We start from the raw sequence: 26,744 nt of genomic DNA, 5'->3' as shown, positions 1-26,744 counted from the left end.
AAAAAGGTCTTTTCAATTTGAAATACAATTTCTGAAATTAATTTTAAGCATTGATGTTTATATTTTTTAGTCACATCAGGTTTTCAAACTTGTTTGCAAACTTATGCGGATTCATAAAAGTTTCAAACAATTTTTTTCAATGCACCTATATTTGTTTAAATCATAATGAATGATGTAACCCACAGGTTATGAACAATACTGGTGTGGGAAGGATAGAAATTGTAAAACACGTATCTGTATATATCTGTTATTTTCTCCCCTTTACTCCGCCCCCCCCCCTCTCTCTCTCTCTCTCTCTCTCTCTCTCTCTCTCTCTCTCTCTCTCTCTCTCTCTCTCTCTCTCATGCATTAAATGTGTGTTCATGTAAATGTATGCTTAATATGAAAATTGCATGCTCTTCTATATTTTGTACATTATTGCGGAAAGGTCTATTAATTAAGTTGCAATAACGTGTGCCCAATCCTTTTGTCAAAACGTTTTGCAAAAATATGCTTAAAATAATACATCTATTGAAAACTTCACCACCACCTGTTCGCTGTCCTTATTTAGACCATGGATTCTATCTACATTATCGGCAATATTTTTCTATCGCCTTGATTTTCTAACCCCCCTTTGTCATGCTTTGTGTTTTTATTTATTTTTTAACAGTTATTACGTCCAATAAGAAACTTTCCTTCCATTTGCTTGGAGGATTTGACTTTTACTCATGTACATACTTCTCTATATTGCCATGCAAAACTCCAGCCATCTCTGTGCATATATCTCACCATATACCCTCAAAGCTGCCTTTGTTGTCATTAAGGTGTGTTTCTTCGTTAATGTTATTACTGATACATTTATAATACGTCTTTATCCATTTCTCCTCGTTCTGCTTAGTTTAAAGTACAATTCTCGCTTTCTTTGTCAGTTTTAGATGACCATGTACCGTCCCAATAAGTTTTTTTGGAAATCACCATCATAATTATAATTCGGAATTGTATGAAGGTTTATTTTTCGTTTTTCTTTTTTCTTTTTTCTTTTTGTTCTATTTAAGTAGTATATTTATTTTTATCCAAATACCATAGAAAAAAATGTCAAATGCAAAAGCAATTGATCTATTATAAAGACACGTAAAACATAATTATATATATATCACAGCAGAGACGTGTATATCACAAGTCTCTGATCACAGAAAAAAACCCATTAAAATTGCCCATCTCCTATTTTTCTAGTTATACATTTTTTAATTTCGTTTTCACGCACCTGCTGTCATAGCTGGTGTCGCAACACTACAACTAGCGCCATCTAAAACGTGACGTCATCATTCTCTTCAAACTTCGGCCCTGCAATCGGTATAAACGGAACGTTTGGACTGTTGCGTTCAATTGCTGTATGGGTTGAATAAAAGTTTGCCATATCCATGCATGCACATGTATCAGTTATATCTTTGTGTAAATTTGGTGTAATAATGACGTTTCGTTTGGAAGACTTTAACAGGAACCATTTAGCTTGTTAGGTGTGTGATAATATATGCATAATAAATCTTGAAGTATCTATGTGACGTCACAGTACGGGGACTTCACAGACGAAGAAGAAGGTGAACGTGTTCCTACATCGATTGATCTACTCAATGGGCCTTTTACCAACGATTGAAAAACAATTAACTCTTCGATACGTCCACAATATATGAGGAACGCTCCTGTGGAGCTACAGGACTTGGAAACACGCAACGACATTGTAAACCCGACAATAATAACAGCAAGTTCATGATAAGTGCATCTGCGAAGTTGCACAAGCCGCCATATTTATTGTTTTATGAACATTATGAAGGAAATGGCAGAAATCACAGATATAACTGGTTTGTATTTATGTTTCATCTGCTATTTTTGTGGTATGTGAGGAAAAATGGTATGATTGGATGTTTTGTTAACTTCTCTTGATGTGTTGAACGTGGCCGGGGGGTACCCTCCCGTCTTGTTTACAAATGCATGCTTCGGCCTCCTCCCGCACTAGACCACCCACTCCTACTTGACGTTGTTTGGAAAGTGGGAAATATAGTTTACTTTTTCAGTGCCGTTATTTCGCCAATTGGCCAATTTATTCGAGGGAGGGGGTGGGTGGAGACGCAACGTCCCGCAAGGTAAATTGTACAGGAGCAATCCATACGAATCTGCCGTGGATACATATGTATAGAGCAAGGGTACGTAATTTCGCACAGTACGTAAATTCGCACACCTGACATTTTTTTGCGTTTTTCCTCCAAGTGGTCGAGGACTGTGTTTTTTTGTTTACATGTTGACTAATGCCAACCTTTAGTGGAACATTTGCCGTTTTAAGTACATATTTTCAGATTTAGTTCGTTTTGAAAACAAATTTTAACTGATACGACTCTCGTCCGATGAAATGGATACCGGATGATTAAAAATTTTATTTAAAATAATCCCAATTGTTGATTGGCATGTGAATTTGCAAATATTTAAGGAAAATATCATTTGATCAGATTATAAACAAAACTTATTACAAATCCACCAAGTATAACTAATAACAGCGCTGACCTGCAGACACCCCGTCATTTTAACCGCCTTGTTTACATTACCTCCGTAGGGAGCGGTCATTATTTAAAGCAAAAATGGCGGTAAATTGACACTTTCCAATTTTACATTATTTTGTTTTTAAAGATATTTTTAATCATGGCATTGGGCTTAATCTTAGTTTAGGATGTTGTTTGTCTACAAAATGGCTGAAAACTATTTTTACCAACAAAATTAAAGAAGTTAGATGGGTGTGCGAAATTACGTTCCCGATCGTCTTCAAACCCAGCAATAAACACAAGTTAACAACAGCTCCCTTGCGCAGTGATACGTGTGCGCATATCAGGTTGCACACTTGTATGTTACGAAGCATTTGTACATCTAACAATGTGAGGTATTCTTTCTTGATTTGAAATTGATTTGATGGAAATGTATTTAAATACATACCGAAAGTGTGCGAAATTACGTACCCCCACTCTATATTTACGAATATCACCAAAAATCCAGGTGATATGTGCGTAAAAACTTTGAGCCCAACACGGAGATTCGTTCAATGCTCCAATTTATTGGAGAGCTTTGTTTACATGTTTTGTTTATAATGACAAATTGTGGTATACTGTAGAATACAGAGAGTCTAGGCATAGTTCTCATGTTGGAAAGTAAGACAAGTAAACTTAAGTTGAAGCTCATATATATGAGGAACATTTTAGTAGCCCAATAGTCAGGACTAGGATATTCTGGCAGCTCATTCAGATTCTTGGCATGCGCACAGCCAAGGCCTACTGGGCTTATTAGTTTTGACCCCTGGTTGCTGTCCTTCAAAAAATATTTTGGAATATGATCTTAATTTGCTGTTGTGCCAAGTTGTAAATGTGGTGACTTGCCCCAGAAAAAGCAAAAGTTTAAATACAGACCAAATGAAAATGCAATCCAGTGTTGTTGTTTTTTTTTTACTTTTTTTTACTGGTTTATTATTCAGTTTGCGAAGAAAATTGGTGAATTTGGAGGGGAAAAGGGAGTTAGACTGCAGATTTTGTGAGTTTGGCTTAGACATGAAATTATTTCGTTCAGGAACGGGGCAAATTTTCAGTCCAAGAGAGCCCTCAGAAAGAAAAAAAATATTATCATTCATTCAGTCTTATCTAAAGCATGAACACTTGCAATTGGACACCTGCTGCTGACCAAGCACATGTCTACTGGAATGTAGTCATAATGGTATATATATAATTTATGTCCTGACCATTCACCACACAGGTTTGGCTGAGTTAACTATTATGATCCCATTTTGGCCATATCGTGTCGGGATTTTGTCACTGCGGAATTTTGATGAAATATTTGCATTATTCTTAACACCCAGCACTATTGAAAATATATACATGCGACCCAGGTTTTGTTATTGTTGGCCCAGGCCTGTTCAATATGACAATAAATAATTAATTTGTGTGCTTGTCTTTTATCTATGTATTTCATGCCAGTACCTGATCATTCACCACACAGGTTTGGCTGAGTTAGCCCACAGAGAGTATCAGGCAGGAGATTATGAGAACTCGGAGCAACATTGCATGCAGTTATGGAGACAGGAACCAGACAACACTGGAGTCTTACTACTTCTGAGCTCTATACACTTCCAGTGCCGTAAACTAGAAAGGTACGATCAAATTGGCAGCCAAGCATGAAAATTTAACATGTCAAGATTATTGAAAAAAAAAAAAAATCTTTAGTTACTAGATATTAAAACAGATAGTGTTATTTCTTTCAGCAATTGAATTTGAAAATTGAACATAATCTTTTATTTTATGAGGCTGTTCAAAATGCTGGCAAAAGTTTGAAGATAAGCATAGTGTTGGATATTGAGGTTGCATTGAAATTATCATGCAGTCAGCTATGTAAACATATCTTATTGCACTTTACACATATTTAGTTTGACAATGTGTGTTAAGAAATCTCAAAAATATTTTAAATTATTTCAGATCTGCATATTTTAGTCAATTGGCTATAAAACAAAATCCACTATTAGCTGAAGCTTACTCCAACTTAGGAAATGTGTATAAAGAAAGAGGTCAACTTCAGGAAGCGTTGGAAAACTACAGACATGCTGTCCGATTAAAGCCTGATTTTATCGATGGCTACATCAACTTGGCTGCTGCATTGGTTGCGGCTGGAGACATGGAGCAGGCTGTCCAAGCTTATGTGACTGCCCTGCAGTATAACCATGTGAGTTCAATATTATGCATTCCTATAGGAAATTTTAAGTTAAGCAACATTGATAAAACCCGGGGCCAGGTAAATTACAATTGTGTCCAATAACCAAATTCTTCACTTGAATCCTATACATGATTTATTGTAGAAAATGTAATGACCAGGATCATATTTTGTGCATGAACCCATATTACATTTCCTAGGAGATAGATACCAGATCAAAATTTAGTTTTTCACTAAGGTAAAATTCACACAACTTGAAAAAAAATTTGTGCATTTTGTAAAGTCAAATTTTGGTAGTTAGATGGAATACAGGAATTTGAAAGTACAGTCGAACCTGTCATATGTGACCTTCCAAGGGAGTCAGTAAAAAAGGTCACATATGACAGGTGGTCTCTTAATCCAGGTTCAAAGAAAATGACCCAAAAAGGAAAGTTCATAATTATTCTGCCACATATGTAATATTTATCAGCTACAAGTATAAGTACATACATGTATATGAAAAGGAATTACCTCAGTCATCAATTAAGATTGTGAATATAATCAAATCTGTAAGAGACCTCTTGAGGAAAACGAAAGAAAAAAAGAAAAAAAAAAGAAAAGAAAGAAAAATCACCATTCACTTAATGAAATAAAATGCTTATAATAATGGACAATATATAAAAATATCCCCATTTCTACATATGTAGTACAATATTTATTTTTTTAATTTAATTCAGTTTCTTTTATTTTCATTAATACATGTATATATATATATAAATTCTTTTAGCATGTTACAATATTTTTTTTTTTTATTTTAAAATACAAAAAATAATCAAAGAATTTGAATGGCTAATTTGATTATTTCCAGTACTGGATACATTTACATAAAAAAAAAAAAAAAAAATGTTTTGCATTCCTGAATTCCTGGCCCGGACTTCCGTCCGGATTATTAGTCACGTAACTGCATTTCCTTCATAACGATGGAGACGTTTTTAACTGGCAAATATCTGTCCTAATGTCTCAAAAAGAACATAAATTTCAGTTAAACAGTAAGTTGACTGTTTATTCACTCTTTTTCATACTTCCCAAGCAAATGTTTTTTATTTATATCTATCAAAATTTCGTGAAAATCGTCTGAATGGCGAGGACGTTTTTTCGCCATATCCCATCTCCTTCTTTCATTCTTTAGAAGTAAAGTACAGTTTCGTTCGTTTTTGGGTGTTATCAGGGCAAAGATAATAAATTCAATACATTTTTTGAGACAGAATAAGACATTTCATGCATTTCTGAAGTATTTTTTAATCTTTAAAAGCAGACAAGTTCGTCCTGTTTCTTCTTGATTAGGACTTCTGCTTCCGTTTTAAAACTCGGAAAGTCGCTGAAAAAAGTCGCTTTTCAGCATTTGGGACACGGAAATGATGGTCGTTAGTCGCGTCTGACAGGTAGTCGCTTAATCCAGGTCACTAGTATAGTAAATAACGTTGGGAGGAAAAAATACGGTCGCATATGAAAGCAAGTCGTTTAATTCAGGTGGTCGCTAAGGCAGGTTTGACTGTAGAATTTCTCTTGTTATTTCAGGAATTGTATTGTGTAAGGAGCGATCTTGGCAATCTACTGAAAGCACTAGGAAGACTTGATGAAGCCAAGGTATTTATATGATTCCTTGATTTGACCCACAAAGACATCACAGACTATAAGATCAGGGCAATGGAATATGTACTGCTGTTTCCAAATGTGGCCATACAACACAAATATCTTGTTTAAGGGTTATAATGATCAGATACTGTGTACATCAGTTTTCTGATACATATGAATTTATAAGTGTAGGGAGTAGGATTTTTTTCCAGCTCAAAATTGTGCTCTATGAAAACTACATAGGTGCACGTGTATGGTAATAACTATTTACATGAAGAGGGATAAGGATTTTCCTATCAGAAATTAACATTATTTTCTTATAATGGAAATATTAGCAGGGTCTGAAGCTTGCAGGAAGAAGCACGTCACAGGAAATACATCATTCAATCATTTTTATGCATTAAAAAAAATCAACATTTTGAAAAAATTATAATTTTGTGAAGTTTGGTTGTGACTTTGATGTGTTGTTGACCCTTCAAGCTGCAGACAGACATTTATTTGTAAGTAGCCTTCTGGCTATCGTGATGTATGATGAAAAGATTTGTATTAGTATACAAAATGTATTTCATACCAACAAGTGATGATCTCTATTTCATAGGGAATAATAATTGTAATAAAATCACAATCACATTTGAACCCATACCTATTATGGTATAATTTGTAAGAGACAGGAATGCTGTCTTTTTGGAAGCTCATGTCTTGCAGGAAGAAGACCAGGCTTATTTTTCTGCAAGATAAATAAATAACTGCAGTTCCATGTTTTAAGTTTTCTTTTTGGAATTGGTTGCCTGTTTATTGAGGCATAAGACTATCATCATTACATTGTGTATACTACTACCAAGCTTTTGTTAGCTTTCATTGATACAGTGGAAATATTGACGAGAAAGGACTCTTGATACTGTGACATACAAGCACAAAGCCTGCGGAAATGGTTCGTCTCCGTTTTGATTTGCACCTGTTACTTTCCTAAGATGAAAAATATTGCTTGAGAAAAATATTTAAAAAATTGTATCCTTATGAAAGCTGTATTCATTAATCCAGTACAACAGGAAAATACTAAGTTATATTTTCCCTTATATTGTGTTTATTTGGTTTGATTTGTTTTGAATTTTAATGACTTTGTGTTTGTCCTGATTTCTAGTTCTTCTGATGTGCAGAAATCTGACTGTGTTTGTTTTGTCTATATATATTATACCTGCTGGATTGATGAAAGCAGACTACCCGGCCAATTCTATTTTCTTTGTTCTTGTATTCTAGTCACAGAGAAATTAAACTCACTCACTGATAGGAAAATGAATTTCTCTTCATGGTACTCTGGAAAAAAAATGATTAAATGATATTGTGTCAGAGAGTTTGCGTTGATGGTATCTCCTTAATCTTTTTGCCCATTTCAAGAGACTCAGTATTTATCTTTAAATTAATTTTGGTGTTAGTATGTTAATCAAACTGAATAAGTTTCTAAGGGGAGTGTGAATTAAAGCAATGCTAGGATCATATTATAGATAATTAATGTGGGTGATTTCTTTATTCTAATCAGCTGAGAATGTCTGAAGCATAAGCATCAAATAAAATTTAGGGAGTTTCAACTACCAGTATAATGCAGTCTTTGTAGGATATTATCATTCTGAAATTATCTAGATTGTTCAGAGATTTCATTTTTTGGAATGTGTAAATAGGATCTTCCATAGTGTGGTAATCTTGATTTTCATTTGGAATCTGTTGTACAGACAAAGCAATGCCAAATTCAACCATTACCCAGCGCAAACTCTTATGTGTTATAGATTTTACTTTGTGTATTTAAAATTTACATGTGTATCCAAGACTTGAAACACTAATGTCTATTCCTTACCTGTTATTAATCACAACTTTATCTTTTATAATTTCTGTAATAGAGTAATGAGATGGCAGTATCAGGTTTTTGATGGCCCTTTGGAGGCCGGACACAAGGAAGGCAAAACCTATCGACGACGGGTATGCTTTGCATTGGTAATTACATCACATTCAGGGTGATTATGTGAGGTATTGTATGAATCAGGAAGTCAGTCATATCTCGTTATGAACATTTTGGCACCAAAATTTAAAAAATGTAGTGTGTATTACTACTGAAACCAACAATGATTTATTCTTTTAAAAAGTAATTTTGCTCATTTAGGAAATCTTCTGGAACAAAAACTGCTATTCTAAAGACTGGCTAATTATTTCTTAAAATATTTGTGTGTTTCAGAACATTATTCTTTTTCTTGGAAGGTTTTTTTTTGTCATGCGCGCGTATCCTGTTGCGCAGCGATAGAGCGTTTGCGGTCGCCTGCCAAGAAATTCTTGTGTAAATCGACTGTCCATTTTCTCATTTTAAGCATTTCTTAAGCGCAAATTGTATTAAAGAAAAATATATGCATGAGAGAGTGCATTGTTCTGAAAATACCGAAGTGTTGTGCGCAAACATAATGACTTCACTAATCTAGACCCTTTTACATTGTTAAGACGGGGATTTAAAAAAAATTGATTTCCAGTTCTGCATGTGAACATTCAGAAAGCATAAAGTTGTTTTCTGACTTTAGGAGTCTGGATGATTGAGGTACAAGTTCATTATTGGTGATATATAAAGTTGTAAGAGAAAAGGACTGTGAATTATACAAGAGTGTCTTGTTGCAACTTGGTTTACTGAACAGAATGAAAGTCAAGTCCAGATCATCAGAATCTCTACCAATATTTCAGAAATCAATTTTTTACACATGAATATTTCATTCCTGTGAATTTTGTTTTTTTGTTTTAGTTATAGATGCAATAATGATCTGGTCTCTAGTTTCACACTGGTCTCAATATGTACAGAGCCAATGATTTTAGCAAAAGTACAATAGAAATTTATATAAAAAGTATGACTGCTTTGACCTGTAAACATTTTCTGTCATTGTAAAGAATTTGTGTATTCTATTACTCTGCTTCTGATCTATGGCTCTTGTGACATGATCCAAACTGATGTTGCATGAACTGCGCTCAGCGGACGGTATTTGCAGCGAATCTTGGCGCTAATGCAAGATGAATGTATTTTTGTCTAAAACTATTTTTTCTCCCCCACCCCCTCCTCTCCATTTAGGCATGCTACTTAAAGGCAATAGAAACACAACCAAACTTCGCCGTGGCCTGGAGCAATCTGGGATGTGTGTTCAATGCTCAAGGAGAAATCTGGTTGGCCATTCACCATTTTGAAAAGGTATGGTTTCTAATTTAACAATACTCAAACTAATGAAGGGAACATTAGACTTAAGTAGACATTTCACTATTTGATTTTAACGAAATCTCTTCATTTAGATTAGAATTGTGAATGTCTGGGGTTGTCTATTAAATTTATTTAAATGCAATGAAGTTTACTATTAAAGTGTTTAGTGTTTTGAGTAGTATGAAAGAAAAAAGACCATTAAAACTGATTATAGCAGGCTCTAGTTCGTTACTGACTTTACTTCAAGTTTTAATATAGCGTTTCATCGTTTTTTCAGGCAGTGGCATTAGATCCAAATTTCCTGGATGCTTATATCAACTTAGGAAATGTTTTGAAAGAAGCCAGAATATTTGACAGGTATTTACTATTCAAGCTATATTAAAATTATTTTTATATGTGTTTATATGATATTAATATATACAATTGTGAATTCTTTATTATCATTTGGTGTTAGATGACACCAATTTGCCAATACATGTAGTGTAGTCAGTTTATACCTAAATTATGCCATTGACATTAGAAGACAGATCCAGAGTTGAAGCTGATCTAAAGTGAATGATAAAAGTTGATTGGTTCAATCGCTGTCTTGGTTAGAGCATGATTAATGTCTTGTTTTCGCATTGATACTGTATTTGATGCTGAAATTCATTCAATCAAGAATGTTCTAAGCTTTCTTAGTGAATGGACAAGTTTAGTGGACTGGGTCAATTACATTGTCAATATAACTCTTGGCTAGGTCATTTAACGATTTATATATTTCCTAAGTTCCAGTTTAAATGACTTAAAGTATCAATGGCACATCCATTTCAGGGCCGTGGCGGCATATCTAAGGGCATTAAACTTGAGTCCAAAACATGCAGTAGTCCATGGTAACTTGGCTTGTGTCTACTACGAGCAGGGGTAAGTGATATAATGGCCTACATTGAGTGGTAACTATAGTGACTGGTTTAACAGTAGAAATAAATCCACTTCGGTTTCATGTGATGTGCATGTATAGAGGAAAAAGAAAATATGATGTGCAGATTGAGTCAACTATAGCTCAACCAACAATTTCTTTTGGTCCGATTACAGCAACAGACTTCATTTGGTCATGCTTTACAATTTGGAAGCATGGCAATGATTGCTTGCCTATGCAATACCATTAGATAGAGTAGCCTATAGTAAAAAGTTGACGCTCGAAGTAGACCATTTACTTCTAAATAGCAGGGGTAGAAGTATTTGAATAAATAAAATTGAGTTCGGGACCAGACCAGATCTTAACTTTTAAGGAAATATTTCCATGTTCACAATACTGATATTGAGCTTTTCCATGTATTACAATTTTCAGAAATAGAAGCAAGCAAAAATATATATATCTTAAAATAAAGAAAGTTCTTATGTCGGACCATAGGATGATATTTTCTAATTATTTTGTCATTCTTCTTTACAGATTAATAGATCTGGCTATAGATACATACAAGAGAGCTATTGAACTGCAGCCAAATTTCCCCGATGCTTACTGTAACCTGGCTAATGCATTGAAAGAAAAGGGAAAGGTAAAATAATTTTCTTGTGGACTTGGAAGAAAATGTCAAATCTCAATTACTGAGTGAGAAGGAAAAGTCCCGGAGTTCTGTATCATCCTTAAAAAGTCTTGGAATAGGCCTAAATGCTAAAAAAAATCAGTGAATTGACATCTTAGATGTTCAGATAAAGCATAGAAGATGATTATTTCCCTAAATATTCACTAAATCAAATCTTAATACTGTGGCTTCAAAAATGTGAGATATACTTGTTTCCTACTATTACAACATTGTTTCTATGACCAAAATAGGGATATAAGTTAGAACTATGCAATATAGCTTTCTAAATTTCACCTAAAGGTATTGCTGTCCTAGAACTATGCAATATAGCTTTCTAAATTTCACCAAAAGGGATTGCTGTCCTAGAATAGTCTTGGATAAGGAAAAATCTTTAATTTAATGACAGAAAGCCCTGGAAAAAGATTTGGCTTTTGATGAACCTTTGAAGAAGTTTAGCTATCCCACAATTTGGCCTTTTGTGAACAGATGAGAGGAGGTTAAGTCTCCACATTCTTATATGTTTTGATTATGGATATACACACATTATTTCTTGATCAGTTTCTTGGTCTAAGATCATCATTGGCATGCTACAATTTTGAATGGTAATTGATTGTAAATAATCCCACACTTACAAAGGAAAATCGTAATGCTCTGTTCTAGGTGCCTGAGGCAGAGGAATGTTATAACACTGCCCTCAAATTGAGTCCTACACACGCAGATTCCCTAAACAACTTAGCCAACATCAAACGGGAGCAGGGGAATACAGAAGAGGCTGTTAAACTCTACCTCAATGCCTTAGAGGTATGCTTTTGAGGTTACATAATTAGGATGTAAGAGAACAAATAAATGATCATGAGAAGAGAAATGAAAGTGATTACATGCTGAGAAGTAAGCTTTCTGTATAAGGCTACATTTTGTGAGAGTAATAAAAAATAACTGGGCTTCCAGTCCTGGAATTCCTGACACAAAAAAAGTACTTGGAAAAATAAAACTAAAACTACTTAAAAAGGAGGATTGAAATATCTGCCATATAAATTTACATTTCATTCCAACGCCTTCTATCATATTAATACCATTACCGAATAGATTAGTAGTCATAGTAATTTGTATACTGTAAATCACTTATATTTTGCATTGGATTTTGGAGTCCTACAGACTCTATGACTCTAAATGGTCATCATTAACGAATTAAAATTCATTTCTAGGTCAGCACTCACAAAACTGTGTATTCACAGATACAGTATTGGATGCTATCATTTTGATTAAACTAACATCTTTAACTGTGTAATGAATAAGATATATGTTGTCATTTCTAGGTTTATCCTGAGTTTGCTGTGGCACATTCTAACCTGGCCAGTGTGTTACAACAACAGGGTAAACTCCATGAAGCCTTAACTCACTACAAGGAAGCTATAAGGTAAACCTATCCAACTACCATGCGTATCTGTCTTTCAATACATGTATATACACCCACATTAAATTGGTTTAATACATTTCTACAGAATTTTGTAACTGACCGACATTGTACGGATCTTAGAAATTAGTGTTATTAAGTCAAAGTTTGTAAGGATCTTAGAAATTTAGTGTTATTAAGTCAAAGTTCCATTGTTTCGTTCAATGCATTTTTGACTGGATGCCTATATAAGGAGAGTCAGTTGGATAAACAATACAAGATTTCTTCAAGAATGTGACTTATAAGATGATTAGAGTCCATATTGATATTTGGTTATTATGTTTTGTCTGAAATAGCCCATCAACCAAAGTCTGTAATGAGGCATTTAGTAATATGAATTTGTTGTAATTCAGAATCTCGCCAACATTTGCCGATGCATACTCCAACATGGGTAACACACTTAAGGAGATGCAGGATATCCAGGGGGCGCTGCAGTGTTACACACGTGCAATACAGATCAACCCCGCATTTGCAGATGCTCACAGTAACCTGGCATCAATACACAAGGTTTGTACTATCAATTTAAAGGTGAACGCTTACCTCTTTGTTTATTTGGTGATTATTATTTGTCACTCGTATGCAAATGTATGCATGCAGTCTCAAAATAAATAATAATGTATAAGAATACCAGCAGCTATATATACAAGTAAATACTTAGTAAAGGGGGTTTATATAGCTTTGGCTGGCGTTTTTTTCTGGGATAAGCTTGTGTACAAGATATATATTGAACCTCTGGACAGATTTAGTTCATACGAACACCAAAACATCACACATCGAGGTGTACACCTAATTAGTTATTGGTACTCATCGGTCAAGGTTAAAGGTCACACTTGACCACTTTAAAATAAAAAGCTGTGTGTACAATATATCTCCTGAACCCCTGGACAGATTTATGTAATTGGTGAGAGGAGTGGAGGTTTATCTACACAAGTCCTGCTTGGTGCTTTTTCAGTTACTTTCCACGTTGACTGCAGTATTGCTATGTCTCCCATTTAATGTCATCCTTGGAAATTATTTGATTGTATTAACTGTACTAAGTTGTCATAATTTGGAGCATTAAAGTTTTATATTGGCAAACGTGAATACCCAATTGTTCTTTCTTAGTAAAAACTATATTATGTAGGAATAAATTGTTACAGCTTTCAGTAAGACTGACAAAACACTTTCAGACTTCCAAGCATTTCCTTACCACAAAAGAAAATGTCGTCATGCATGAATATGTTGATCAGTATACATGTAATGTTGCTGTTGACTTTGTTTCCACAGATGTTATTTATAAATGGCGAGGTAGGTGTGGTGGTGCCAGTATTTTATTATGTAACACTAGGTCGTACTGTTGTGTCTACCTTCCGTGTTAAACATTTAGGTAACACTAGGTCGTACTGTTGTGTCTACCTTACGTGTTAAACATTTAGGTAACACTAGGTCGTACTGTTGTCTACCTTACGTGTTAAACATCTAAGTAACACTAGGTCGTACTGTTGTGTCTACCTTACGTGTTAAACATTTAGGTAACACTAGGTCGTACTGTTGTGTCTACCTTACATGTTAAACATTTAGGTAACACTAGGTCTTACTGTTGTGTCTACCTTACGTGTTAAACATTTAAGTAACACTAGGTCGTACTGTTGTCTACCTTACGTGTTAAACATTTAGGTAACACTAGGTCGTACTGTTGTGTCTACCTACATGTTAAACATTTAAGTAACACTAGGTCGTACTGTTGTCTACCTTACGTGTTAAACATTTAGGTAACACTAGGTCGTACTGTTGTGTCTACCTTACGTGTTAAACATTTAGGTAACACTAGGTCGTACTGTTGTCTACCTTACGTGTTAAACATCTAAGTAACACTAGGTCGTACTGTTGTCTACCTTACGTGTTAACATTTAGGTAACACTAGGTCGTACTGTTGTGTCTACCTTACGTGTTAAACATTTAGGTAACACTAGGTCGTACTGTTGTCTACCTTACGTGTTAAACATCTAGGTAACACTAGGTCGTACTGTTGTCTACCTTACGTGTTAAACATTTAGGTAACACTAGGTCGTACTGTTGTGTCTACCTTACGTGTTAAACATTTAGGTAACACTAGGTCGTACTGTTGTGTCTACCTTACGTGTTAAACATTTAGGTAACACTAGGTCGTACTGTTGTGTCTACCTATACGTGTTAAACATTTAGGTAACACTAGGTCGTACTGTTGTGTCTACCTTACGTGTTAAACATTTAGGTAACACTAGGTCGTACTGTTGTGTCTACCTTACGTGTTAAACATTTAGGTAACACTAGGTCGTACTGTTGTGTCTACCTTACGTGTTAAACATTTAGGTAACACTAGGTCGTACTGTTTGTCTACCTTACGTGTTAAACATTTAGGTAACACTAGGTCGTACTGTTGTGTCTACCTTACGTGTTAAACATTTAGGTAACACTAGGTCGTACTGTTGTGTCTACCTTACGTGTTAACATTTAGGTAACACTAGGTCGTACTGTTGTGTCTACCTTACGTGTTAAACATTTAGGTAACACTAGGTCGTACTGTTGTCTACCTTACGTGTTAAACATTTAGGTAACACTAGGTCGTACTGATGTGTCTACCTTACGTGTTAAACATTTAAGTAACACTAGGTCGTACTGTTGTCTACCTTACGTGTTAAACATTTAGGTAACACTGGGTCGTACTGTTGTGTCTACCTTACGTGTTAAACATTTAGGTAACACTAGGTCGTACTGTTGTGTCTACCTTACGTGTTAAACATTTAAGTAACACTAGGTCGTACTGTTGTCTACCTTACGTGTTAAACATTTAGGTAACACTAGGTCGTACTGTTGTGTCTACCTTACGTGTTAAACATTTAGGTAACACTAGGTCGTACTGTTGTGTCTACCTTACGTGTTAAACATTTAGGTAACACTAGGTCGTACTGTTGTGTCTACCTTACGTGTTAAACATTTAGGTAACACTAGGTCGTACTGTTGTGTCTACCTTACATGTTAAACATTTAGGTAACACTAGGTCGTACTGTTGTGTCTACCTTACGTGTTAAACATTTAGGTAACACTAGGTCGTACTGTTGTCTACCTTACGTGTTAAACATTTAAGTAACACTAGGTCGTACTGTTGTGTCTACCTTACATGTTAAACATTTAAGTAACACTAGGTCGTACTGTTGTGTTGGTGCATGTTTGGGAATTTCTGATATGTGGCTACTCCTGGATTTCTCTAAAGAAACATTGATGGATTTTTGTCGGAAGAAAATGTTTTCTCCATGAGGACTTAGCTAAAAAACCAATAATGCATGTTTATTAATATAATATTTACTATACCAGGTTATTGGAAAAATAATCTGACAGAATTTATTGATTAATTAAAAAATTATTTTCAATTGAGCAAATGATTTTTACCTATTATTGGAAAAATAATGCGACAGAATTTATTGATTAATTAAAAAGTTATTTTCCTATGAGCAAATGATTGATACCCAATTTTTCCACTCTTTTTTAAGTTATCAAGGTTTATCTAAAACTGATAATCTATATTACGGTTCCTTCATAAAAGGTCTTGAGTATGGCGGTATTGGGAACAATAATGGTTTGCAAGCTTGTATTAAAAAGTAAAAAGAAAAAAATCTGAATTTCTTTACAACACTAAGTACTGCTGTTATACAGTCCATCTCTGATCACCACATATCTCGTCTTACTCTAATATGCCTGTTCATATAAATCAAACTTAGACAATGAGTATGATATGATTACAGGTATGATGAGCTATCAGCCCTTCTTTGTTTCTGGTTTACAGTTTTCAATTTAATTATCCATCAACTTTTTGTTTGACAATTGCCAAAACTTTTTTCAGGATTCAGGAAACATACCTGAGGCGATATCCTCCTACAGAACAGCTCTGAAGCTTAAACCAGACTTTCCTGATGCCTACTGTAACCTTGCCCATTGTCTACAGGTAAGTTGTCACCTCCCACAAGTACTGTAACCTTGCCCACTGTCTACAGGCAAGTTGTCACCTCCCACAAGTACTGTAACCTTGCCCACTGTCTACAGGTAAGTTGTCACCTCCCACAAGTACTGTAACCTTGCCCACTATCTACAGGTAAGTTGTCCCTTACAACAAGTACTGTAACCTTGCCCACTGTCTACAGGTAAGTTGTCACCTCTCACAAGTACTGTAACCTTGCCCACTGTCTACAGGTAAGTTGTCACCTCTCACAAGTACTGTAACCTTGCCCACTGTCTACAGGTAAGTTGTCACCTCCCACAAGTACTGTTACCTTGCCCACTGTCTACAGGTAAGTTGTCACCTCTCACAAGTACTGTAACCTTGCCCACTGTGTACAGGTAAGTTGTCCCTTACAACAAGTACTGTTACCTTGCCCACTGTCTACAGGCAAGTTGTCACCTCTCACAAGTACTGTAACCTTGCCCATTGTCTACAGGTAAGTTGTCACCTCCCACAGGTACTGTAACCTTGCCCACTGTCTGCAGGTAAGTTGTCACCTCCCACAAGTACTGTAACCTTGCCCACTGTGTACAGGTAAGTTGTAAGTTATAACTTGCCACATGTACTGTAATTTTGTCCTCTGTGTACAGTTTTTTGTTGCCTTTGACACTAGCCCGTCAGTTTCACTGTGAACAAAGCTAAATTTATTCTGTTTAACCGGAATGTCCCATGTCTGTTATAGATTGTTTGTGACTGGACGGACTATGGTGTGAGGATGAAGAGATTGGTAAGGATTGTCCAAGACCAGCTGGAGAAGAATCGGCTACCCTCAGTCCATCCTCACCACAGTATGCTGTACCCACTCACACACCAGATGAGGAAAAACATTGCTGCACGGCATGCTAATCTCTGTCTCGACAAGGTAAATATTGAATTGATATCATTATATATTATTTTTCTCATCAGATATTCTTCCTGATAAAAAGAAGTGATAAGGTTTAGTATCATAGTTTATGTGCATCTATACTTCTGTTAGCAGATTTAAATTCACGGAACATGAAGCATGATCTGATTATTAAAAAAAGATATAAGGTCTATGGTTGAAATTGTTATGAAAGTATTATTTAATATGAATTTAATAAAAGTCTTTCTGTTTGTAGTAGAAATTGTAAAAGGCCATTGTTTAATAAACACATTGCTGTGTTTGTAGATAAATGTGTTGCACAAACCAGCGTATGATCATGTAAGGGACACCAGAGCCAGCGGTGGACGACTAAGGGTCGGCTACGTCAGCTCCGATTTTGGTAACCACCCAACATCTCACCTGATGCAGAGTATTCCAGGCTTTCACGACCGTAAAAATGTAGAGGTAAGAATATCCCTATTACACCTTCAACATTTTTAATATCTGAAAACTTAATTGCACAAAGATAGCTACAGGGATGTGTTAGTGGTGGGATAAAGATAGCTACAGGGATGTGTTGGTGGTGGGATAAAGATAGCTACAGGGATGTGTTAGTGGTGGGATAAAGATAGCTACAGGGATGTGTTAGTAGTGGGATAAAGATAGCTACAGGGATGTGTTAGTAGTGGGATAAAGATAGCTACAGGGATGTGTTAGTGGTGGGATAAAGATAGCTACAGGGATGTGTTAGTGGTGGGATAAAGATAGCTACAGGGATGTGTTAGTGGTGGGATAAAGATAGCTACAGGGATGTGTTAGTGGTGGGATAAAGATAGCTACAGGGATGTGTTAGTGGTGGGATAAAGATAGCTACAGGGATGTGTTAGTGGTGGGATAAAGATAGCTACAGGGATGTGTTAGTGGTGGGATAATCTGGATATTTGGACAGCCAGGGATAAGATCTCCAGAACATCTTTCACTTAAGTGAAATTTAATTGAGTTATTTTGTCAGAAAGGACCTAATAGATAGTTTATCCATAATGTCGAATATTAATTCCTTAAATGCAAGCAAAAATATTTTTCTTGGGAATTATTTCTGGAATAAACTGGGGTAAAAATGAGTGTATGTCTTGGAAAATTTTCATCAGGGTTTGTCATTTTTAAGGTCAGTTCCCATTTTGATAATTGAGAAATCTAATCTGTAAAACCAGTTTAAAGGGAAACAACCCCAGCAGTGCTGTGGTTACAGTATGGGATGGATAAATCTTAACACCCTGTGTTTGCATCATTTTTGCCAACAGGTCTCGCGTGTCATATCTCTTTATATACCCAACCATGTGGTTGGGACTGAGCAATCTTGTGTGGAGTAAAACAGTGGTTTATTCTCGACACACGAGGAAAAATGCAAATAACATGCTGCCTGTAATTATATGCATTATGAAACTCTTGTGTTGACAGGTATTCTGCTACTCGTTGAGCCCTGACGACGGGACAACCTTCAGAGCAAAGCTTTCTAGAGAAGCACACCATTTCATCGACCTGTCTCAGGTAGGTAGAGTTTGGTACTCCAGTTTCCTATCATAGTGAGACCCTCTGTGCACTTCCATCCGCACCAAGAGTGATAACTTGTTTCGGAATTCTTCTCAAATAAACTTTACATTTTCACCATTATATTAGGTCTTGTGTATTATAATTATCACAGTGCATCTGTGTTTTTGGAAGAAAAGTTAAAAAAAAAAAAAAAATGTAAAATGTTTTATAAATATATACAATGGATGAGTATATTGTATTGTATAGTTCACCTTTGATAGATATTGGTGTTTCTGTTTTAGATACCATGCAATGGTAAAGCTGCCGACAGAATCCACGCTGATGGTATACACATCCTCGTCAATATGAACGGTTACACCAAGGGAGCAAGGAATGAATTGTTTGCCCTGAGACCGGCCCCCATACAGGTGATGTGGCTGGGCTACCCGGGAACCAGTGGGGCATCCTTCATGGACTATATTCTGACTGACCAAATCACATCTCCACTCAAGCTTGCTGACCAGTACTCTGAAAAACTTGCTTACATGACGGAAACATTCTTTGTGGGTGATCACAAGCAAATGTTTCCCCATCTGACGGACAAAGTGTTGGAGGAGGTGAACGGTGAAGTGTCGGACAATAACATCATCTACAACGGTGTTGATTTGGAGCCACTGATGAATACTGGAGAAGTTAAATGGATGACAAGATACTGTGAAAAAGGTTCAACAACAGATGAGGCTGATGGATCCCAAGGTGTGGTTACATTCAAGACCATGGACTTAGAAGTATCACCGATTCTAGAGGCAATGATAATGAACAGCATGCCTCTTTCCTACGTCAACAATGTCACTATCCAGAATGGTGTCACCACTAATCAGGTAAACGATAAATATTCATGACCAATTCAGTTGTCAATCCTGAACAGAGTGAAGTAGCATGTCATCCAAAGTCTTAAATCATTTTGATTGACCAATGAAATACCATTTGGATTACAAATGAATTAGAATATGCTTAAAGATTCCATAATATCATGTATCATAAATCTGTCCGTATCGCTCATGCTTTTGTATGTAATCAAAATTGTGGAACATATATTACAATGTATGTTCCTATAGTCCATAGATAAAGAATGTGTACTTTGGCTCTGACTAATGTGAATTTGTTTTAATACTGACATTTGAACATAACAGACAAACAACAAGTCTGCGACAGGAGAGGAAGTGCCTACAAACATTGTTATCACTGCACGCAGTCAGTATGGTCTACCGAATGATGCCGTGGTGTACTGTAACTTCAATCAGCTGTACAAGATCGACCCCGCCACTCTGGACATGTGGGTGGAGATCCTCAAACGTGTGCCCAACAGTGTTCTCTGGCTGCTCCGCTTCCCTGCTGTAGGCGAGCCCAACGTCGTAAAGGCTGCCATCAATGCAGGACTGGGCCCAAAACGTATCATCTTCTCGCCTGTTGCTCCAAAAGTATGCAAGTTTCTTACATTTGTTCTGATAACGATTTACTCTTAACCAAGTATATTATGTGATTCCTTGCAAAGCTGTCAATGTTTATTAACTTTATACAAGGAATTTGTAAGGCAATGAAGAAAGGAACTTCAAAACAAGTTACCAAAAGCCTGAATTTAAATGAGGGTTCATATTGTGTTAATGTCAGAGCTGTGATGCTATCAACAGGAGCTATTCTCATTGCAAACTCATTAAGTATGATTGTTGAAGTGTAATTAAGATTTTGATAACCCTGGGGTTACAATCTGTGAATAAAGAATGGTTTTCAAGTAGTGTATTGCTCAGTTCTTGTTTGCCTTTAAATAACCTTTAAAACACTAATTGCATGTTTACAGGAGGAACATGTACGTCGTGGCCAGCTCGCTGATGTTTGTCTAGACACTCCCCTGTGTAATGGACACACAACTGGCATGGATGTTCTCTGGGCCGGTACCCCCATGATCACTCTCTCAGGTGGGTGGGACAGACAAGTGCCAAATTCAGGATGATTAGAAATCAAAATTGTGATTTGTATGAATGTTTGGCCTGTGAGATCATGCATGTAAAATGTGTGTAAATAACAACCATTCAGTTCAATTATATTGTGTAAATTTTCTCTAGACTATACCTAAAACTACTCCAAACTGTAATTCTGTTTGGCTGAAATTTCCATATTGTGCTAATAATGTAATGTAGTAATTTGAAACAAATCACAGAAGCAATAAATCGGTTTGCCTATGTTGTTTCTGATGTAGGAGAGACTCTCGCTTCAAGGGTAGCTTCCTCACAGCTGATCACATTGGGCTGTCCTGAACTGGTTGCTGAGACACGTGAAGATTATATCAATGTGGCAGTTAGGCTTGGTACAGACAGAGAATAGTAAGTAGCATTTTAAGTACAGCTGGAGGCCTTTTCCTCTCATTTCATTTAGTCTACACACTAAATATAATAATGTCAAATAATATCCGTTCTGACTAGTTATGTCATCAGAGGTGACCGATTTAATATTAGTAGTACTGGCATAGGCATATGCTATGATATCTTAATACCTGCATGTTTTCATCACATTTTCAGCTAATAGTCATTTAAACATTATGGAATTACTCCTGTAAGCAACAGATCTGTGATGGTTTATGTGTTTCATTACAGTCTGAGAAGGATGAGGGCCAAGGTGTGGAAGGCCAGACTATCAAGTCCTCTATTTAACTGTCAACACTACGCTAACAACATGGAGGGTCTTTACCGCAAGATGTGGCAGAGATACGAGGATGGGCTGAAGCCTGACCATTTATCTGTCCACTGACCAGTTTTCCCTCAGATTTACCATTTCCTGTGCTATGATGACACCCAAGATGTCACCAACAATGAACGATAATAGATTGACACTGGAGTATGTTTTTGGATGGTTAATCAGCAGTGTGTAGGAGACATCTCAAATGTTTGCAGCTGGTGTACTCGAATCAAAAATTGATCTTTTGCAAGTTTTTGTGGTTTCTTGCAGAATAATTGAGAATAACTACATATACATGTACAAAGCACAATCCAGATTTAAAGAATTTTTGTGTTGGATCAATGAAAAAAAAAACCCAAAAAACAGGAGTAAACAAACAAATGTTGTCATCTGGATTCTTTTTAGTGTACACTCTAAACGTGGAATATATCAAAAGTGGCTGATTCTTCTAAGAAGAATAATTGAAAATAGAAAATGTGGGTGTGAACCTAGTGAATGGATACATTTAACCATGTGTTCAGTGTAGCTCATCTTCCTACTTTTATGCTTTGCTTCTACTGTTTTTTTTCCCTAACGTGTTACATATTTTTGTTATAGTTTGCAAATTGTTGCAAATTCAAATATCAGACAAATGTCAACAAGTATATACAGTATAACCTTGTAATATCGCCAACATTTTGTCATGGGATATTATTTTCAGTTTTAAATGAATATTGATCATTGCCTAAAGTGGTGATTTGGAATTATGCATTAAGCATGGTACAAAATTAAAAAGGGCATTATAGCAAGGTTGGCTGTGTATCATCTGATTAGTTTCATTAATTTGTTTCGAGCACATTGCTTTATATTATATATGATTTGTTTTATGAATTGTTTGATGCAAATTGCAAAAAACTGAGCTGATATGAAAATAATTGACACTTGCTGTTTTACACTAGTGATATAACGCTGTGCAGGTGAACAAATAGTCATGTCTTCCTCAAACGTTACTAAATGGAGGTAACTCGCTGAGTTTAAGCTCACTTTCACAGAGTGAGTTTGTGTCAAGTCGTGGTGTTCCATCATTTGTCCGTTGTAACTAGGACTTCTCAATGAAGCTTCAGGGTCATGATAATTTATATCATTTAATAAAACATTGAAGGCTACAGGGATTAAATAGGGTAAAATGATTAAACCATTAGGTGTAGGATCATCTACCATGAACATATTGGATGAAAATGAAATCAGTTTAAGATCTGCATTAAAGATTGAAAAAAAACTTCGAAAGTTACATGAATAAAGTCTTCCAAAGAAGTCTGTTTGTAAGGTAATAACCTGACTTCTGATAAAGATAGTTTGTTTGAATTTGAGGTACTCACCACGACGTTCAAAAATGGTAATAGATGAGCAATAAACATTTTATTGACCTCTTGTTCCGAAGGGGAGATATGACCAGGTGTAGAAGGGAAATGGTACAATATTATCTTTTATCACGTTTGATGTTACAGGTATGATGTTTTAAAGGTGAATCTTACTGGAGCTGGTTTTAGTGATTAGCTACAATGATTTCTTAGCTATTCTGTCCATTTCTAGCCAGAGTTTGGTAGTATGGTTTAACCATTTGTTTGTATAGTTACAGTGATTTGAAAGTGCTAGTTTGAAATGAGGGTCAGGTGGCCTGTGCCAGGTTTGGAGGTGTGCATGTTGATGTATATGTAAGGATCAAACAGCATGTTTTAGAAGTGCGTATCAGTGACCTGTGCTTGTTTGGAAGTATGCAGGGCTCAAATAGCCCTTGCTACTTTGGAAGTGTGTGTGAATGTTTTGTAACCTGCTAGTGTGTGAAGATGATTTTGTGTACAATGTTAGAAAGTGTGTGAGGCACAATTTTGAAGTTTTACATGATAGGTGTGTAAAAATGTTATAGTCATAGCTTCATACAAATGGTAGGAAAAGTGACTAGATGTTTTACCAATATGCAAAAAAAGAAGAGTTTGTTTTAGATTGAACCTGGTTTAATTAAATCTATAGATATTTATAGTACATTAATATTTATGTATAGTTTTATTGTGTTGTGTTTGTTATCTACAAATGAATACTTTGTTGAATTCTATATTTTATCCGGTCACTTCTTCCTTATTGGTCCTATGGACTAGGTGAGAAATAAAAAATACTTGAAAAGCTTGACCAGTGTGATCGTTATTTGTTGAGTAATGTCAGATGAAACAATCTACATCACTGTGTATACACCAAAAAGACGTTCTTATATCAAAAAGCATTAAAAATCAATTAGTAAAGGTACATGATTTAACAAGTACTGTAGTAAAGGGATAGGTTAAAACTCAGTAGGTCCATGAAGGAAAAAGAATTACCAAATGTAATGAAGAGCATTCACTTAAAAAAAGAACTACATGTAGTTGAATCTTTTACAAGAGATCTTGGCACCCACCCTTGAATGATCATTATTCGGGTCCCGCACGAAAGAGCATGTGCCATATAGTGATCACTATGACGGTCTGTCTGTCAGCACTTTTTATTCCGTGCAATAAATTTAGTTTCCTTGGGCCTATCAAACTCAAACTTCATACAGTGTTTCCTTATTAGAAGTGCTTGCTTGGGATTGCTTTTCAGCGTTGAAGGTAAAGGTCACTTACTATAAATAGAAAATCAGTTTCCAAGCAATAACTTTAGTTTCCTTCTGCTGATAGAACTCGAACTGTAAACAATGGTTCTTTATTGAAAGAGCTTGCTTAGAATGGCATTCCAGCATCAAAATTGTAAGGTCAAGGTCACTGTAACATTAAATTAAAGTCAAAACCTATTTCTCAGATGTTTATTAGCCCACCATCATCAGATGGTGGGCTATTCAAATCGCCTTGTGTCTGTTGTCCGTCGCCCGTCCGTAAACAATTCTTGTTATAGCTATTTCTCGGAAAGTACTAAAGGGATCTTTGTCGGTTCCCCTTGGTCTGTAGTTATGCATATTGCATTTTGGGACATATAGGAAAACAACATGGCCGACAGGCAGCCGTCTTGGATTTTGACAATTGAAGTTTGTTATCACTATTTCTGAGAAAATGCTGAAGGGATCTTTCTCAAATTTCATATGTAGGTTGCCCTTGGTCCCTAGTTATGCTTATTGCATTTTGGGACTGATCGGAAAACAATATAGCCAACAGGCAGCCATCTTGGATTTTGACAATTGAAGTTTGTTATCGCTATTTATCAGAAAGTACTGAAGGGATGTTTCACAAATTTCAAATGTAGGTTGCCCTTGGTCCCTAGTTATGCATATTGCATCTTGGGACCAATAGAAAAACAACATGGCCGATAGGCAGCCATCTTGGATTTTGACAATTGAAGTTTATTATCGCTATTTCTCAGAAATTGCTGAAAGGATCTTTCTCAAGTTTTATTTGTAGGTTGCCCTTGGTCTGTAGTTATGCATATTGCATTTTGGGACCGATCAGAAAACAACATGGCCGATAGGCAGCCATCTTGGATTTTGACAATTAAAGTTTGTTATCGCTATTTCTCAGAAGGTACTGAAGGGATCTTTCTCAAATTTTATTTGTAGGTTCCCCTTGGTCTGTAGTTATGCATATTGCATTTTGAGACCAGTCAGAAAACAACATGGCCAACAGGCAGCCATCTTGTATTTTGACAATTGAAATTTGTTATCGCTATTTTACAGAAGGTACTGAAGGGATCTTTCTCAAATTTCATATGTAGGTTCCCCTTGGTCCCTGGTATTGCATTTTGGGACCAATCGAAAACAACATGGCCGACAGACAGCCATTATCGCTAAATCTTAAATTTTATATAAAGGTTCCCCTTGTTAGAAAAGTACTAGAGGGCTGTTTCTCAATTTATACAGATTGGTAAGACTTAGAGGAAGGGAAAAGTAGAGAAAAGATCAATCTGACATGGAACCTATAAAGATCATTCAATGGTGGGCACCAAGATCCCTCTGGGATCTCTTGTGATAATTGAAGTTTGTTATCGCTATTTGTCATAAAAGTACTGAAGGGATATTTCTGAAATTCCATATGTAGGTTGCCCATGGTCTGCAGTTATGCATATTGCATTTTGGGACCGATCGGAAAACAACATGGCCGACAGGCAGCCATCTTTGATTTTGACCATTGAAGTTTGTTATCGCTATTTCTCAGAAAGTACCGAAGGGATCTTTCTCAAATTTCATATGTAGGTTCCCCTTGGTCCGTCTTATTACATTTTGGGACCAATCTGAAAACAACATGGTTTACAGACAGCTATTATCGCTAAATCTCAAAAATTTCATATGTAAGTTCCCCTTGTTTGAAAAGTACTGGAGGGATGTTTCTCAATTTACAAAGATTAGTAAGAGGAAGGGAAAAATAGAGAGAAGATCAATCTGACATGGAACCTATAAAGATCATTCTATGGTGGGCGCCAAGATCCCTCTTGGATCTCTTGTTATCACTGATCTCTGTAAACCGGACAAATTTTCTTGTCCTAGTGACATCCGGTTTAGACCGGTTACACTACTAAATATTAATGAACAAATCGCCTTCCATGCAAAATATAGAGTTTGCTGTGGCCAGTCTAACTCAAACTTCTTTCATTACTTCCATATTGGAAGTGCTTACAGTTTGAAAGGTCACTGTAATCATAAATAGAAAATCAGTTTCCTTGCAGTAACAGGAGTTTCTTTTGAGCCGATCGAACTCGAACTTCATAGTGATTTCTTATTGCCTGCTTGCATTTGCTTTTCAGATTTTCAGCTTTGCAGGTTAAAGGTCAATGTCACACTTTAGATAGAAATTGTGTTTACCGGTATTAGCTTCATATTCTACTGACAAAAATGTACATGTATTGATTATTATGTGATTTGTTGGTTTTTATGGCAGAGTGTACTTGAAGTTGCCAGTTGCCGTGCTGACCTTGATCTTTGACACCATGACCTTGATATGCTTACGAACGTTCGTACGTTATGCAAAAAAACCTTGCATAACTTTACGCCATATCCACCGTCGTAATTACGAAAACAATTTTAAATTGTGCGCAAGCATGCCCTTTTGAACAGAAAATGTTGTACTCAA

The 26,744-nt window shown here is 36.0% G+C and overlaps 1 protein-coding gene and 1 long non-coding RNA gene across 3 annotated transcripts; one reads left to right on the top strand and one right to left on the bottom strand.

The window, feature by feature from the left end:
- The first annotated feature begins 1,536 nt into the window (after nucleotides 1-1,536).
- Nucleotides 1,537-23,845, top strand: LOC117329250 (UDP-N-acetylglucosamine--peptide N-acetylglucosaminyltransferase 110 kDa subunit-like). Of its 2 annotated transcripts, XM_033887097.1 has the most exons (20): nucleotides 1,537-1,838; nucleotides 4,009-4,159; nucleotides 4,482-4,725; nucleotides 6,271-6,339; nucleotides 9,422-9,538; nucleotides 9,822-9,901; nucleotides 10,355-10,444; nucleotides 10,974-11,079; nucleotides 11,767-11,907; nucleotides 12,423-12,523; nucleotides 12,913-13,066; nucleotides 16,419-16,520; nucleotides 17,257-17,436; nucleotides 17,725-17,883; nucleotides 18,877-18,966; nucleotides 19,251-19,829; nucleotides 20,142-20,429; nucleotides 20,807-20,924; nucleotides 21,206-21,329; nucleotides 21,600-23,845. In XM_033887097.1, exons 1-20 carry the CDS (start codon nucleotides 1,796-1,798, stop codon nucleotides 21,751-21,753), a joined length of 3,090 nt encoding a protein of 1,029 aa, XP_033742988.1. In that variant the 5' UTR covers nucleotides 1,537-1,795; the 3' UTR covers nucleotides 21,754-23,845. The 2 variants fall into 2 exon arrangements, with proteins under 2 accessions (XP_033742988.1, XP_033742989.1); XM_033887098.1 differs by lacking the exons at nucleotides 1,537-1,838; nucleotides 4,009-4,159 and adding an exon at nucleotides 8,220-8,313 and having other exon boundaries at nucleotides 4,704-4,725.
- On the bottom strand, nucleotides 15,414-15,811 carry LOC117329252. Its single transcript, XR_004533140.1, has 2 exons — nucleotides 15,694-15,811; nucleotides 15,414-15,644 (listed from the first exon to the last, which is right to left on the bottom strand). It is a non-coding gene; the product is annotated as an uncharacterized LOC117329252 (long non-coding RNA).
- Nucleotides 23,846-26,744: the final 2,899 nt, after the last annotated feature.

This window comes from Pecten maximus, chromosome 6 (assembly GCF_902652985.1).
Source record: "Pecten maximus chromosome 6, xPecMax1.1, whole genome shotgun sequence".
Lineage (NCBI taxonomy): Eukaryota > Metazoa > Mollusca > Bivalvia > Pectinida > Pectinidae > Pecten > Pecten maximus.
Note: the sequence above shows the minus strand (reverse complement) of the source record. Positions and strands in the feature narration are given on the sequence as shown.